At 56.0% G+C, this 14,911-nt stretch overlaps 4 protein-coding genes across 4 annotated transcripts in view; all 4 read left to right on the plus strand.

The window, feature by feature from the left end:
• Positions 1 to 1,800, plus strand: part of VOLCADRAFT_58252 (uncharacterized protein) — a gene marked incomplete at both ends in the record, with an annotated part of 8,128 nt that extends 6,328 nt beyond the window's left edge. Inside the window, 3 exons of the mRNA XM_002948384.1 lie at positions 343 to 406; positions 759 to 944; positions 1,712 to 1,800. Of these exons, the coding sequence (XP_002948430.1) occupies positions 343 to 406; positions 759 to 944; positions 1,712 to 1,800 (339 nt within the window). The remainder of the gene's footprint in view (positions 1 to 342; positions 407 to 758; positions 945 to 1,711) is intronic.
• Positions 1,801 to 3,336: 1,536 nt separating this feature from the next.
• Positions 3,337 to 5,124, plus strand: VOLCADRAFT_80191 (uncharacterized protein). Its single transcript, XM_002948385.1, has one exon. The coding sequence runs from the start codon at positions 3,566 to 3,568 to the stop codon at positions 4,511 to 4,513; it is 948 nt and encodes a 315-aa protein (XP_002948431.1). The 5' UTR covers positions 3,337 to 3,565; the 3' UTR covers positions 4,514 to 5,124.
• A 906-nt stretch (positions 5,125 to 6,030) lies between these two features.
• On the plus strand, positions 6,031 to 7,865 carry rpl24 (component of cytosolic 80S ribosome and 60S large subunit). The gene is made up of 4 exons (XM_002948386.1): positions 6,031 to 6,065; positions 6,527 to 6,725; positions 7,186 to 7,338; positions 7,645 to 7,865. The coding sequence occupies exons 2-4, from the start codon at positions 6,531 to 6,533 to the stop codon at positions 7,822 to 7,824; spliced, it is 528 nt and encodes a 175-aa protein (XP_002948432.1). The 5' UTR covers positions 6,031 to 6,065; positions 6,527 to 6,530; the 3' UTR covers positions 7,825 to 7,865.
• A 1,604-nt stretch (positions 7,866 to 9,469) lies between these two features.
• On the plus strand, positions 9,470 to 12,636 carry VOLCADRAFT_103898 (uncharacterized protein; the record flags this gene model as incomplete). The annotated part of the gene is made up of 2 exons (XM_002948387.1): positions 9,470 to 9,563; positions 9,728 to 12,636. 2 exons carry the CDS (start codon positions 9,470 to 9,472, stop codon positions 12,634 to 12,636), a joined length of 3,003 nt encoding a protein of 1,000 aa, XP_002948433.1.
• Between the last annotated feature and the right edge of the window lie 2,275 nt (positions 12,637 to 14,911).

Consider the following 14,911-nt stretch of genomic DNA (forward strand, 5'->3'; position numbering starts at 1 on the left):
TCGTGGCCGTGACGTCTATCTGGGGGCCCGGTGGTGGGGGGGGGGGCCGCGAGGAGGGAGAAGGGGAGGGGGCCCCCGGTCTGACGGCACACAGCCCCCTCCACTCGCACACCACGTTCTGCCAATGTGTGGGTGAGCCAAGGGGGAAATTTGTGCGGCCTGGCTTGCAATGTCGTTCTATTGCCTTGGGCGGGATTTGAACCCGTCTGCTCAATTTCGGACGACGTCCACCTCTTTGGGGCTCTGGACGTCGGCGGCTGCCTCTTTGCCCTTCACCACCACCGCCACCACTTGATTCCGGACCCCGACTTGTCCCCCTTGTGCGACCTCCACGTGTCGCAGATTGGGGGCGGCAGTTTGCGTATCTACCGCCGGGACATCCAGCAGAAAGTGTTCGAGCTGATTGGTAAGGGGGGGCCTCGGGGGCCTGGGGAAGGGCGGGCCCAGCCAGGGTTGTGGAGTGGAGATGACGCCGTGTGCGAGCAAGTGTACGTCCGACGGCTGGGGCGAGCAGGAGGGAAGAGGCCGGGGGCTGGTGTAGGCCCGGGGGGAAGAGGCCGGGGGCTGGTGTAGGCCCGGGGAAGAGGCCGCTATTGGTAGACAAAGCATGACAGAGGGCTGGTGGCTGCTGTTGCTGGTATTGGTGGCGGCTGGCTCTTCTGCGACCTGCATTATCCCTGCTTTCTCTCTCCCTCCCCCGCCCGCATCTGATCCTGCCAGCGCTCTGAACCAGTACTGGACCCCCCCGGCCCCCTCAGGACTGAACCCCGCAGAGGCTCAGTCCAAATTCGGTTACCTGCTGGACTGCTTCGAGTACGGCGCCCCCCCTCACGGGGGCCTGGCGTTCGGTCTGGACCGCCTGGCCATGTTGCTGGCGGGGGCCCCCTCCATCCGGGACGTGATCGCCTTCCCGAAGACGGCCCAGGCGCAGTGCGCACTGACCGGTGAGGCGGGGTGGTGGCGGGGAGAATGCGAGGAAGGAAAAGGTGGGGGGAGGGATGATAGGCAAGACCTGGTTGGCGGGGGGGGGAGGGATGTTAGCTGCGACGGCCAAAGCACCTCGACAGCCGATGTCCGATGAAACCTTAAAACCCTAAGCCCGCAACTGCCCTAGGTATTTCCAGATCCCCAAACCCCCTCAGTTGAATGAAGGTATCGACATCTTCCGTATCCACCACTCCGTAGCTGGGCTAGGACTGTGCTGTACCTAGGAAACAGACCTAGTCCTATCAGACCTGTTCGGGATGTGGTGGTGGTGGTGGTGGTGATGAGGAAGTCGTGTAAACTGGTCGTGTATTGGTCGCTTTGTCAATTACCGCGAGTAGCTCGACAAGCTCAGGCGAGGTGGGCGAGGAGGTCCTGGCCGCGGCCTCCTGGCCCGGTGAAACACGACACGGTGATGCAGCGGCTGACCGACCACTCGCCCAGGTAGATCCACCGGGCAGGGCGGTGGCAGCCGCAGCAGCCCGATTGCGTCCCGGAGTCCTGTATGGGTGCGGGGGGTAGAGGAAAGGAGGGGGTGGTACGCGACCTGCTAGCGGCTGCCCCGCCTTAGCGGCACAAGGCACTGGGCGCCCGGAGACCTAGGGCTCACCCTGACAGCTCTTTCCCGGCCGGTTGCCTCTCATGGTCCCCAACCCCGTGGTTATGTTTCGGCTCCCCCGCCCCTCTCTCCGCCCGTACACGTACATGTACACCTACACAAACACAGGTGCCCCCGCCCCGGTGGCTGACAAGCAGCTGCACGAGCTTCATGTGGCTGTCGTTAGCAGTGGAGGACCAGGCCAGCAGCAGCAGTAGAGGCAGTAGAAGCAAGGGCAGTAGTAGCAGGAGGCAGCAGTAGCAAGGGCGGTCGCAGTGGTATCAGGTGGCTGCGGTGGAGTGGATGTGCGGGGTGGGCTGCTGCAGGCGATCATGATGACACTGTGGGGAGCGTGTGCTGTGTATGTGGTTGGGAAGGGGCCAACCTGTACTGCAACTCGTTACGCGCATATTGATTACATATGACTTACATATATGTGTACGGAAAGTAGTGAGGCGCCTTGTGAGGGTCCAACTGGTGAGTGAGTGAGTGTGTGAGTGAGTGAGTGAGTGAGTGAGGCACCTGCTGTAGCTTCGTGCAGCGGTAACCAGTCTGTGGTTCGCGATGTATGTGTAGTAACCCCCAGTAAACACATTAGTAAACTCTGAAGTCTGTATGTACGTATGTATGTACGTATGATGTGTGGGACTGGGGGGTTTTACCTTCAGCCTGCGGCCGCTACCAGGCAGACCCTGCCTTCCCCGGTACTTCGGGCCACTCTCATCTAATCACCCGGGTCAACTTCTCAGTGGATCGCAACCCACCACCGGCATCCAACGGAATCTGCCGGATCGACGGCGGTTCAACTCCATTCCTGGTCGGCTCGCAGATCAAGTTTATCCCAGGTCATCGACTAGGGGCACCTATTCCTTCAACCACTAAATAGGATTTTTCGACCCTGACAGGTCTCGATCCCGGAACTCCCGGGGCATTGGTGTGTGCTTTACCCATAGCGCCTGACCTTGTACGTACGTATGTATGTATGCATGTATGTATGTATGTCGGGGGAGGGCCCATAGAAAGACGTTGGGCTCCCGGTGCGTCACGTGGAATACTGGCCTAAGCTCCGGGGTCTGTGCTATCTCTTTCAAGGAGGGTGTAGAAAAAACCCTCGAAACCTCAACTTCTTCGATTAGGAAATGGTTTCGGAGCAAGGAAAGTCAAAAGCGGGTTCCAAATGTGAGGTAGAGTGTAGGGTGCATGCCTTGGACGCGGAACGGAAGTGGAATGCGAGCCATAGTTTTTTTCTAATGTATGCGCACGGAAGACGGCAGGGCGTGACTCTGCCTTGCGCTTCCCTTTTCTCTTTTGTCCCAGCAGGTGCAATGTGCCGAGCTCTATCCCATCTGCAGCTGGGTGGTTTCGCATTGCGTGCAAGGAAGACTATAATATGCACAATAACATTCACGGAGCCCTGCCTTGGTCACTTTTTATGGGGATTGACTTCAACGCAGCTGAATCCGTTTAGCAACTTGCATTCTCTGCTGATGGACTTGTTGACTTGGAGCTGAGGAATTGAACTATACCCCATGTCACAGGGCCCCGGGTCAGGACGGCCCCTAGTATGCCACTCCGCGTAAGCATGCTCCAGAAAGCTTTACAGTTTTTGAAAGCTGTAAGTAAGTAAGGAAGAAAGATGCTGGCGGAAAACTGGGAACTCTTGCCGTATCCTAAATTCCGTGACGTTTCCTACGCTCGCACACATAATCTTAGTTTTGCCTTATCTGGTACTTGAAAGGATTTGTTCTGTCTGTTCTTTTATTCTGGAACCTTTCCCAATGCAGTAAAATTCTATAACTCTGACTAGCGTGGCAATACAGGAACCGTGAGGACTACCTAGCTATCGAACAGTGCTTTGGCCTGCGCTGAGGTGCGGACTAGGGCATCAGACGAGGAAAAACGCTTCGTTTCTGTTGGTCTTGAACAGCAGTCGCCGGAGTTATTCTTCTAGTGAGGCACCCTCGGAAACGCGGGTCTGCAGGCATGTTGAACATGATCCTTACACAGCAGGAAGCTGCTGTGCGGGATGGCCAAATTGCGCAACTCAGAGAGTGCAAAGTGTTGGCAGAGGAGGAGGTCGTAGAGCTCGCGGCTAAGTGCAAGGAGTTGCTGCAGCAGGAGCAGAACGTTACACATGTGCGAGCACCAGTGGTGGTTGTGGGGGATACGCATGGGCAGTTCCACGACCTGATGGAGATTTTCAAGATTGCTGGTCAGGCACCGGACGCAAACTATCTGTTTCTGGGAGACTACGTCGACCGCGGTTATTACTCTGTAGAAACGGTGTGCACGGTCATTGCGTTAAAGGTGCGCTACCCCAGCCGCATTGTTATGATCCGTGGCAACCACGAGAGCCGCCAGATTACCCAGGTCTACGGCTTCTACGAGGAGTGCCTTCGCAAATATGGCAGCGCCAAGGTCTGGCAGGTTCTAACGGATTTATTCGATTATCTTCCGCTGGCCGCTGTTATTGAGAACCAACTGTTCTGCCCTCACGCTGGCCTGTCGCCGTCGATGGACACGCTCGACCAAATCAATCAAATACATCGCTTTGAGGAGGTTCCGCACGAGGGTCCTATGTGCGACCTTCTATGGTCGGACCCCGACGACCGTATGGGCTGGGGCATATCGCCGCGCGGCGCTGGCTACACGTACGGGCAGGACATTTCAGAGCACTTCAACCACGTGAACGGCTTGAAGTTCATCATTCGCGCGCACCAGCTCGTTTCGGAAGGCTTCTTGTGGCAGCACGAGGGTGCGGTTGTGACCGTCTTCAGCGCGCCAAATTACTGCTACCGGTGCGGGAATAAGGCAGCCATCGTTGATATTGACGAGAACATGAACCACAAAATTATTCAGTTCGACCATGCGCCGCCGAAGGGCGCGGGAATAACGGAGGTGAAGCGCTCAGTTCCTGACTACTTCCTGTGAGCGGGTGACGGCCCCTGTGTGTGAGATGGGCGTGGGGGTGGAATGGGTGAGTGGACGGCGTGCCATTGCGCGCCGTGGGGGCATCCCTGCACGCCCTTGTTGGAGGAAGAGTTGTGATTTGCAAGTCAGGATCCGTACTTGGATTGCGATCTGTGGCAAGGGCTTTCTGGTGGGCGTCACCGTGTGCGTGCTGCATGTGCGGTGCTAGCAGGTGGGCGGTGGCACCGTGCGCGTGCATGTCGATGAGTGCTTACGCGTGTATTAAGAGACTTGGACAGGTGCTTCGGTCATGGCGCTTTTGCACATGACTGGCGGGTCCCCAGACAATGTTTTCTTGGGCTGGTTAGTACGTGGACCTGCACATTCTTTTTCGTCGGGCGGTAGTTTGGTGGTGTCAGTCGTTGTGCTCTGGGTAACATTAGGGGGTAACAGCTGACATCATCATTGGTTGAGGCGCACTTACGTTGGTGTGCTCCTATGTACATGAACTCTTGTATTGACGACTGCTGCCGGCTAGGCAGCTGCGAGTCAGGCATGGGCCTACACGTGATGCCTGATGCTTGCAGTCGCTGCTTCGACGAATGCGCGGCGCTTTCAACCTACTGAAAGGCCAAGGGCCTTATCTGCGGGGAATACCATTTTCCGCTCCTGCTGACAGAAAGCTGTGTAGCGGGTTTCGGTGGACTCCTACATGCGGCAATCTTAGATAAGAGTGAAGTTAAGTCCGCGAAGTGTGCATTTTGGACTGCAATGCTGTTTTTAGGGGGGGGGGAAGCTGTATCCGATTGCCTTGGCGACAGGAACAGTGTGAAGATTTGCGAATCGACCAGCAATGTAAACGTTGGATGTTGCCACTTTAATCATGGTGCCACGCTGCTGTGCTTGTTGCAGGTTGCATAGCAGTATAGCCCGAAACGCATGAGAAATGGTACTTCGTAATGTTTGGGAAGGATTATAGGCGAATCGTTCTGCTGATACTATCGAGCACGAGTGTACGGGAGACCCCTACCGTTCCCCTCCCAAGACATGCCGCTGCAGTTTGGTCCGGAGCGCAAACACGCAGTTTTCTCACGCCTTTCCTCACCCCGAAAACCGGCCTACGGTCAGCTAAGGACCCACGGCGTCCCTATGTTTGCATTCGCCAGCGATTGATGCTATACTCTCGATTTATGGTTTCAGCACAGCTCGCCGAGCATGCCCTTGCAACCATCCAATATCTGAGCTTAAGCTTCCGAGTATCATACATGCGCGATGGGAAACCGATATTGCTCCTACAGCATGGCGGTAGCCAGGGACTTGTAAAAGTGCGCACTGCCATCGGTAGGATGGGCACAGGCGTCCTTGGCAATAGTCAGCATAAATAATGCGTTAATTTACTTTACGAAAATCTGTTTGTAGCTTATTGTTCAGGGAAACGTTGCAAGGAACCTGAACCCCGACCGTAGCTCCTAAACCCTGACGTACATGAAGCCTTGGGCATTCCCATTTTGCCACGCACGCAGCTTCCATGAGTCTTTCTCTTTACCTTAGGGCACACCTCTCTTCAGCCAAGGTGAGAATTATGCAATGGTTACAGACTTTAGTGTTGTTCTATCAGATTCAACTTGCCTTCCTGTTGCTTAGCGTGTCTTTGCCGGTCATAGTGTCCGACGCGGAACTAGCTGCTCTCTTTTCCTTCAAGGGCGCTAAAGCACGCTTCGTAGCATGCACCAGCCAGGCGGCCTCTTCCTGGCGGCTGCCTTGACCGTTCTTAGCACGGGAAGCGCAACTGCCTGTTTATTGTAACATTATATGATACATTTATCGATTTACGCTTGCACCTGGTGGTACATTATTGGCATTACTAGCGCGAGGAGTCTGAACCGATACTATTAAGTCTTCCCCGCGCTAAGAGTAAAGATGCAGCTGCCAACTTTTATAGGGACGGTCTCCTGTATCAGATCATTCTGCTTCCTACGAGAGCCGTCTTTGGCGTATTACATCAGCCTCTCTGCGCCTGCGTGACCTATGCAGAAGGATGGTGCTGAAGACGAACACGTGCCGCTTTAGCGGCCTGAGGATTTATCCTGGCAAGGGACTTCTGTTCATCCGCACGGATGGCCAGCAGTACATGTTTCTGAACAAGAAGTGCAAGTCTTACTACCACAACCGCCTCAGGCCTGCGAAGCTGGCATGGACTGTGACGTACAGGAAACAGCACAAGAAGGACCAGGTGCGGAGCAAAGGAAGCCGCTTGGACTCTCACCCGGCTTGTTGGGGGGAAGCGGACTTGGGGGTGGTGGGCTCGCGCAGGAGGGTTGTTGATGCGTTATGCATGCAATGATGGGGCTTTATGGGGTTTAGCGCAGGCTCCACCTTGCTATCATACTCTGACGCTGGCTTGCAGATTGCTATCCGGTATCTTCAGCACCACGTTGCTGGGGAAATTTAGTCCATGAACGGCACCAGATATGATAGAAATTCTTGGTGTGTCATTTTCCCTTCCGTTGTGGCTTTTTTGGGGTCCATGAGCACTGCAATATTCTTTAAGGAGTAATAACGTAGAACATACGATGTTTCTTTCTTTCAGGATGTGCCCCCCTTAAGTTCAGCCTCTCCCTCTGCTCTCAGCCACGCATCTGCAATTTTCGAGTACCTAGGTCATCTGAACTTGGGATTCCTGGGCCTCACAGGTCAGCGAGGTGCAGAAGAAGAAGCGCCGTGCTGTAGCCAAGTCGGCTAACCGCTCGATTGTGGGCGCTTCTCTGGAGGTTATCCAGAAGAAGCGTACGGAGAAGCCGGAGGTCCGCCAGGCAAGCCGCGAGGCCGCCATCCGTGAGGTCAAGGTACGCAGCAATTTGATTGGGACCTGGTCATGGGAAAACGATACTGGAAGTGCCTACATTGTTTTGTGGACACATTTCCAAAGGAAACCATGTATTCACTGTTAGGGGATTCGAGGATACTTTGCTGTATCCTGGGGTCGAGCTGTAAATCAGATTTGGTAATTGCGGTTTGGAAAGGAGCGGCAAGGATGCTTTTCTTCCGTCAACTGTGACAATTCAGTAGATAGGTTTTCCCCCGGACCCTGGGAAACGTGTGAATGGGGGTCCCGTGCCGCGGCTGTCACCCAATGCGTGCTGATATTCGAGGTCGTGGAAGAGAAACTGAAAACTCTTCACTCGGCTGTCATTTTCTCGCTGTGTATCCCTATCCCGTGGTCAAATCAGGAGCGCATGAAGAAGCAGAAGGCGGAGCGCGCCGCCGCTGCCAAGGCCGCTGCCGGCCCTCAAAAGGCGGCCCCCAAGGTTGTCGGCCGTGGCAAGCGCTAAGCAGCTGTGACGGTGCTGTGCAAATGTAACATGCAGAAGTCATTGCCATGTGTTCCGCTGACGCATCCCAATCATGTTATTCAGGGTTAAGGGCGCCTAGCTAATCATCAGAGTTGGCGCACCAGTGATGCCTACGAGTTATGACCTGTCTCTTTCTGGATTATCTCATCAGAGAGCTATCAGAGTAGATAGAAAAGGAATGATGGACCGGTGGACGACCGATGCTAAGTTAGCAGAATTATTGCTCAACCTAATGTTTATATGTATTATATGTATACGGTTACTACTAGCCAACTAGCATTTGTCAAAAATGGTTCCTTTTCAAGATGGTTGCTAAGAGAAAAAGCCATGGGGATTGTGGGGCATTAGTCAGCGCGCCCCTCCAGTAGCGTTTACTTTTGCTCGTCTGGCGCGCGCGTCATGGGGCCACCAGATAATCCAAGCGCCTCAAGACCCTCGCGCCCTATCTGAAGCGGCAATGCTTGGTCAGCCTCGCCCGGGCCAGTAGTTATGCACGCGAGTTTGCGAATCGAATGTTTTTTCTGGGGGGCAAGCGATGTGGAGCCCCGGGGAAAAAGTTTTGGTATTCGCTCAAGTACGTGGTTACTGAAAAAAGACCCCTCCAGGCTACTGGAAAGCAACAAGACAGCGTAAAGTATTGCAAAGCAATAGCTGAACCCACGCCAAGGTGCCTCAAGCTCACAACCAGAGACTCAAATGGGAAAGTTTTTTAACAGCTGTACAGCATTAAACGATTCGGCCGGGGAAAGCATACCGGGTTGCATGACTCCTTCTGCGGTGTAGTGTATACACACTGGTGGTGGTGGTGGTGGTGGCACACTTAAACAGGGCATATAGGTGGCACAAGCATGCAGGGCACGTAAAAGGTCAGACAATAAGCCAACGTTGTATTCAATGTAAGTATTGTAATGCCGATGCTGAAAAGGGACAACTGAGCACTTTGTTCCTTCAATACTTACTTTTAATGGGCACCACGTCAAGTTTCTTTTCTTATTCTTCTGGACGGTGTAGCCATATCTCGCGTTTCTGCCTGCGTAAATTTTTTGCAATATGTCCAGGGCCTCCGTGGCATATTGCAGATACTGTACCAGTTGTTTCGTACGTGTCCAAGGGTCGGAAGCTTCTCCCCTTAGGCCCAAAGCTTTGGAATTGCCACAGTAGCCCTTGTGGTACTTCTTAAATACACAGAACCTGAATAACCTTACCAAAGGCTTTCGCCTCGAACAATAGCCCTTGGATGGCCACTTGATCAAGTTGTCGCAGCTCTTCCACACCAGGAATGTAAGTACCTAGGTGGCGTCACGATAAATTGGTTATGCTCCATCGGGGGATTGCTGCGTTACATGAGGAAATGCGGAATCTTGCGCGCCTAAAAGCGGCGAAGGGTCAAACATTTGGGTACAGCATACAGTTGCCCGATATTCATGCCTTGTTCGTTAATTTTCGACGCAGCGATGTCATTGGAGCACAGGTTTCAAGAAGCCCCGCCGCCGTCGCAAATGCTTTGCTTTGGATGTCACAGCACGGAGACCGCGCCCAAGATGAGCATTAAGCCACATTTTACGTCCGCATGGAATTCCTTTTTGCAGAGTGTGTAAGACGGTCATTGGCGCATCGATCAAATATGAGCGCCATAACTTTGGATAATGATGATGACGTCGAGTTCCAAGCTGATTTGGCTAGAGCAATTGCCGCGAGTCTGGAAATGGACCTAGGAGGTATGTGAAAATGGAATATATCGTGCCCATGTATGAACACCGTAGGGCCCTGCTCCTGGACATTCACCAGACGTTATCCTTCTCCCGTGGTCCCAACCGTTCGCCGCGTGTAACCGTATGACGTACGAGCGCCGCCACGCAACCGTGTTTTTCGTTCTGCTCAGGTGCCCATGAGGAAGTCCCCAGGACCGACACATCTGGTTGGGACGCGCTTTTGGCGGCAGGCAAGGCGGCGACCTGGGGCAGAAGCACTTTGAGCGCCGGCCGACGCTCGCCGGTTCTGTTTCCCGTGGACGAGGACGACGATGACTTCCAGCGCCAGATTGCAGCTGCCATGGCGGCCAGCATTCAATCCGCTGAGGACGAGCGCCGCCGCCGGGAGCTGGGCATCGCAGTGGGGACTGTGGCTGGCGAGCCGCTAGCGCGCGATGTCTCCACGCATGGTCCCGCTCTGTCGGCGCCAACACAGGTTCTGCCATCAGTGGCGGAGCGGTTGTCGGCTTCGCAGCAACTGCACCAGCCGGGCAGCCCACTTCAAAACGGCGGCTCCATTTACTGTTCCGGTGGCCTGATGCTCACGCCTCTGACCACCGGCAAGTGGCCCAGAACCGTAACAACCCGGGCACCCGTGTCGACTCACTCACCCTTCAGCACGCTAGCGTCGGAACCGTGGACACATTCGCTTCCCGGCGCCGCCCCTGTGTTGTCCCATCTACCAACAGCTGCCCGGACTGCAGTGGCCGCGAGTGGCGGGCCTATCCTGGACTGTGAGGATGTTCAGGAGGCAAGGGCCGTGGCAGCGGCTATGGCGCGGGGACCAGCGGCCCCTGCCAGCAGTCCCTGCTCTTCGGCGGCGGATAGTGAAGCTCCGGCGCTGGCTCCCACCAGCGCCATCCCGGTAGCAGCGCGCCCTGACGCCCTGATGCCTCCCTTGGTGTTGGAGGCCGCGCTGGGCGGAGGCTTGGGGCGGGGGGAATCCGGTGGGCAGCTGCTGCTCTCCTGCTCGCCTGCGAAGCATGCTCGCACGCCTTCTCTGGCGGGCGCAATGGACTCGTCTCAGCCGCAGATGAAGCGGTCCCGGGCGGCTAGTGAGGGCGGCGCTGCGGTGCCGCCAGCTCCAGGGCAGGTGCCCTCGAGCCGCTTGGCTGGCGGGCTGGAGCGACGAACTGGAAAGAGCGCCCCTAGGGCTCCGGAGGGACTGGGGGAGGGAGAGCCTGATGCAATGGCCGTAGTCATGGACGGGGATGGATGCAGCGGCGGGGGAAGTGGGTTTAGCGACACCTGCAGGGAAGGGAGGGCGCAGTCGCACTCCCACCCGGAGCGCCCCGCCTCGGCGGCTTCTTGCTGCACAGCATGTGTTCGGGAGGAGGGAGGGGAGTGCGTCGCCGCCGCCGCCACCGCCAGTGACCCGGCGGAAACAGCCCGGGCCCTTTCTGCCGCCCCGCCTGGGGACGATGCGGTAATGGAGGTTCTGGATTTAGACTTCCGCGGCCGCTTGCCGACCTCCGCCGCTGCTGCGGGTCGTGATGGCCTCGGACGCCGGGAGCGCTCCGGCGTGGGAGGGGATCACAGCGTCGGGGACAGCCATCATAGCGGCGAGAGAACACGCGGGGTGGGTTGTGGACGATATGGCTCCTGGCCACCGGCATCAGGTGCAAGGCTGGAGGGTACTCAGGCACTCACCAAGTGCCTGTCTCAGAAGTCACCAGTGTTACGGCGGGAGCAGCTGCATGTCCAGCCGGGCAGTGGCTGCAGTGGCGGCAGCGGCCTGGAGTCCGGTTCGGACCAGTACTCGGGTTCACATCCGGATCTGTCGGTGTCAGTGTCGGGTCGTTCAGTCGGTCATCGCAACCATACCAAGGTTCATCAACGCTGTCACAATCAGGAAGGAAGCGGCATATCAGACAACAGCCCCATGCAGAACCACCACCACCAACAACAACAGCAGCAGCAGCAGCTTCACGCTATGTCACCACGGCATTGCGGCAGCTCCGATGGTGCTGGTACGCGAGGCAGCCGCCTGGCGCCCTGGGACCTGTCCCGAACAGCGCCCGACCGGGGTGCGTCCATCGCCGCAGGTCTTGGAGCCCAGGGATGCTCACCTGGTCCTTGCGTGGTGCGCAAGTCCCACGACCTCGCTGACCCGGTACCTGCCGCCGTCCCCGCGGGGGGAGGTCCCGGGGCTGACACTGCCGTGGCGATCCTCACCGGCCCCGCGGAAGGACACCCCGCGGGGACGGACCCCCCCGTGATAACGGACTCACCAGCTTTCCCCCCGCATCGCCATCATGGAGCTGCGGACCTTGCTGGGGGGCCCGCTGCGCTGGTGGGGACTGACCCGGCTGGTGGAGCCGCTGGGGGTGTGGTGTCCACTCCGAGTCGGTGGGGGGGCTACGTGGCCGCTGACCGGCGGATGCTGTTGCACCAGAGGGTTTGGTGGTGGCTAGGTCCCGGACAGGTTCAGACGGGACGTATCAGCGCCATCGACCGCCGTAGTGAGCCGCTGTTGTACTCGGTGCGACTGGACGTGGACGGCACGGGGGCAGAGGGCCAGGCCATCATTGCCACTGCGGATTGCCTCTTCCCCTACCTGTCCCATGGGGACAAGCTCATGTGCCGTTTGCCGCCCCCAACCTCTAACGTCGTGTGCAGCAGCGGTGTTGGTGTTGGGAGGCTTCCACAGCTGCAGCGGCGGACTGAGGAGCGCCCAGGCTGTGTAGCCGTCGGGGAGGCGGGGCGGGTTGAGCTGGATGGGTCGAATGGTGGTGACGTGGGCGGGGTAGCTGACGCAGCGGGTGCAGGCCCGTGCGCCTGGATGTGCGGTGTACTGCAGCACTGCATCTTTGATGGCCGTGTACCCATGGTGCATGTGCTGCTGGGCCCTGAGGGGGTGCCGTACTCGGCGCCGTACGAACTTGTTGTGCCAGTGCGGGACGCCGCGGAGGGAAGCGGCTGTACGGCAGCTGGTGGGGTGCCAGCGGCGACGGGAATGACGAATTCGGTGACTTTTGGGCCGCATGTGCGGCAAAGCTCAGTGTGCAGGGACATTGTGCCGTTGGGGCCAGGGGCGTGAAATGATCCTCTGTTAACACAACGGCGGTGACGGGCGCTTGATGTTTAACGGCGGTGACGGGCGCTTGATGTTTAACGGCGGTGACGGGCGCTTGATGTTTCTGTCTGTTGGGGCGCTATACCTTGTGTTCACGTGCTTGCCTACTAGCTACACCCGCAGGCGTGCGCTTTCACTGACGCGGGGCTGGATTGGGTTGGGTAGGGTTGCACGCACATGCCTTCATGTTGTATGGATGCCTCTTTGTCTCTTACGCGGCAGTGAAGATGCGGCAGGGCGGGTGGGGGACGTAATGCTCATGATGGGGCTTCCCTTCCCTTCCCATGTCTGCCGGTGGTCAGTTGTCGGGTTTCGTTGCTCCATGTCGTGGGGCGCCTGGTTTTGGAAAAAAGACGTTGCGGGTAAAGGTAAAATGGGCTTTTTCGTTGGTGCTGAGGGTCGTAGCCTGACGAGGTTGACGAGATTGTAGTCGTCAGAAAAGGCGAGCTGGTCGCGTTTGGTGAGACAACACAAATCCCTTACACTGTATGCGGACGTTGACGGTGATAGTTTTACGGTGCTTTGGGCAAGTGTTCATGATGGGCGATGGCCAGGATGCGATCTCTCATCCAGTACATGTTTTCGTCTTATCGGCAAGCTCTGATCTCGAGCAGGATGGTTGTGAGATGCAATCGGAAGTTATTATTGAAAACATTTTATTATTCGAGTACCTTGCTGCAGAGATTTTCAGCAACGAGGAATGGAAACTGCGGCTCTCGTGCTAATCACTACGTATGTCAAATGACGATTACCACATGTGTTGAGAAGATTACGTCAATCATCAAGTCATGTGTAATCAAAAAAGGCTTTCCTTATTCTAAACAAGCAAGCAGTTAACTGTTAGTAACCGGTCTTAGTTTCGCTACTCAACTGCGATGCTCTCACTCTTGTCGTAAGACCGTGTGTTTACAAGATAATGCACACTTCCTTTCGGGCCAAATAAGTGCTGCCTTTTGGCTAAATCTCAAATCTACAACATCCAGATAACAGAATGATCGATACAACAGATTCACCAGACCAAAATGTCGGCCTAGGTCCTCAAACGGTACGACATTCCCTTCTCACAGGAATGCGGCAGCAGCTAACCCGCCCGCGCCACCCCACGCCGGCGTCATCTATGCATCAAGGAAACTATGCGGAGGGAAGGAGGTTTTATGCTCACTTAGTAGTACAGCCTCTCCGCCGCAACCACACCCTTTGCACAGCTTAACAACTTCACGTTGAACATTGCGGAAGTGCTCTTTGGTCCTACTTTACACCCGGGGAAAGTGAACGCAATAAGCGGCGGTCCTAAGGTCCTTCAGGCAGAAATCACTTTCCATAATCGAAGCGGATATGGCCGCAAAGCAGCCAAACAAGAGCTATTGATGTTCGCTTCGTTTGCGTTGAGAATCGCACTCGAAGATATTTCTAAACGCACTATATCAAACAGACAAGGCATACGATGCACCTTGTATTAAAACGGATCCACTGCACAAGCAAAACTGGCATATACAAAAATGTACTCCCTCTTCACCTTCCAGGCCCTTGCACCAAACGTGGTCCCACCAACAACACCCTTTTCGGGTAATAGACAACCAGAACAAGCTTATCTTTTACCAACATCTTGTCACAAAATTGACTCCAGGGAAGGACCTCATCAAACCATATGATCCCCAAACCCCCCGAACCCTGCAGCGCACCAGCCACATATAGATACGAAAGAGGCCCCCAGGTGCCTCACAGACAACACAATACAATAACCATGACCCCCTTTTTCTTGTCTGTCTGTCTGTCTGTCTATCTGTGCATCCGTGTAATCACACGGCCAATCATACACATACACTCGTACGTCCGGAATACACAACGGCTCAACCCGGCTCAACATCCAACCAACAAAAAGGGCTACCGCCTCCTCCTCCTCCTCCTCCTCACCATCATCATTATGCACTGGACTAGAATACCTCACATACATACATGCGCACCCCGCGCCTAGCCTCTTTCACAAAAGAGAGTTTATAAGCCCTCGAGTCGTCAAAGAGAACCCCCTACAATACACAACGAGAGCTTCCCAGCGCCCCTTTCGACCAGGTAGGGGTAGAGGTAGATGTAGGGCCCCCAGTATACCATTGTCGTACAATAGGGATGGAGCAATACTGAGCATGACCAAACTCCGATTCGATCCCACTCGCACCACTCACTGGCAGTGGCAGCAATACAAGGCGATGCTATGAACCAAGCGTCCTCTCCTCCTCCCCTT

Source organism: Volvox carteri, assembly GCF_000143455.1.
Source record: "Volvox carteri f. nagariensis unplaced genomic scaffold VOLCAscaffold_10, whole genome shotgun sequence".
Taxonomy (NCBI): domain Eukaryota; kingdom Viridiplantae; phylum Chlorophyta; class Chlorophyceae; order Chlamydomonadales; family Volvocaceae; genus Volvox; species Volvox carteri.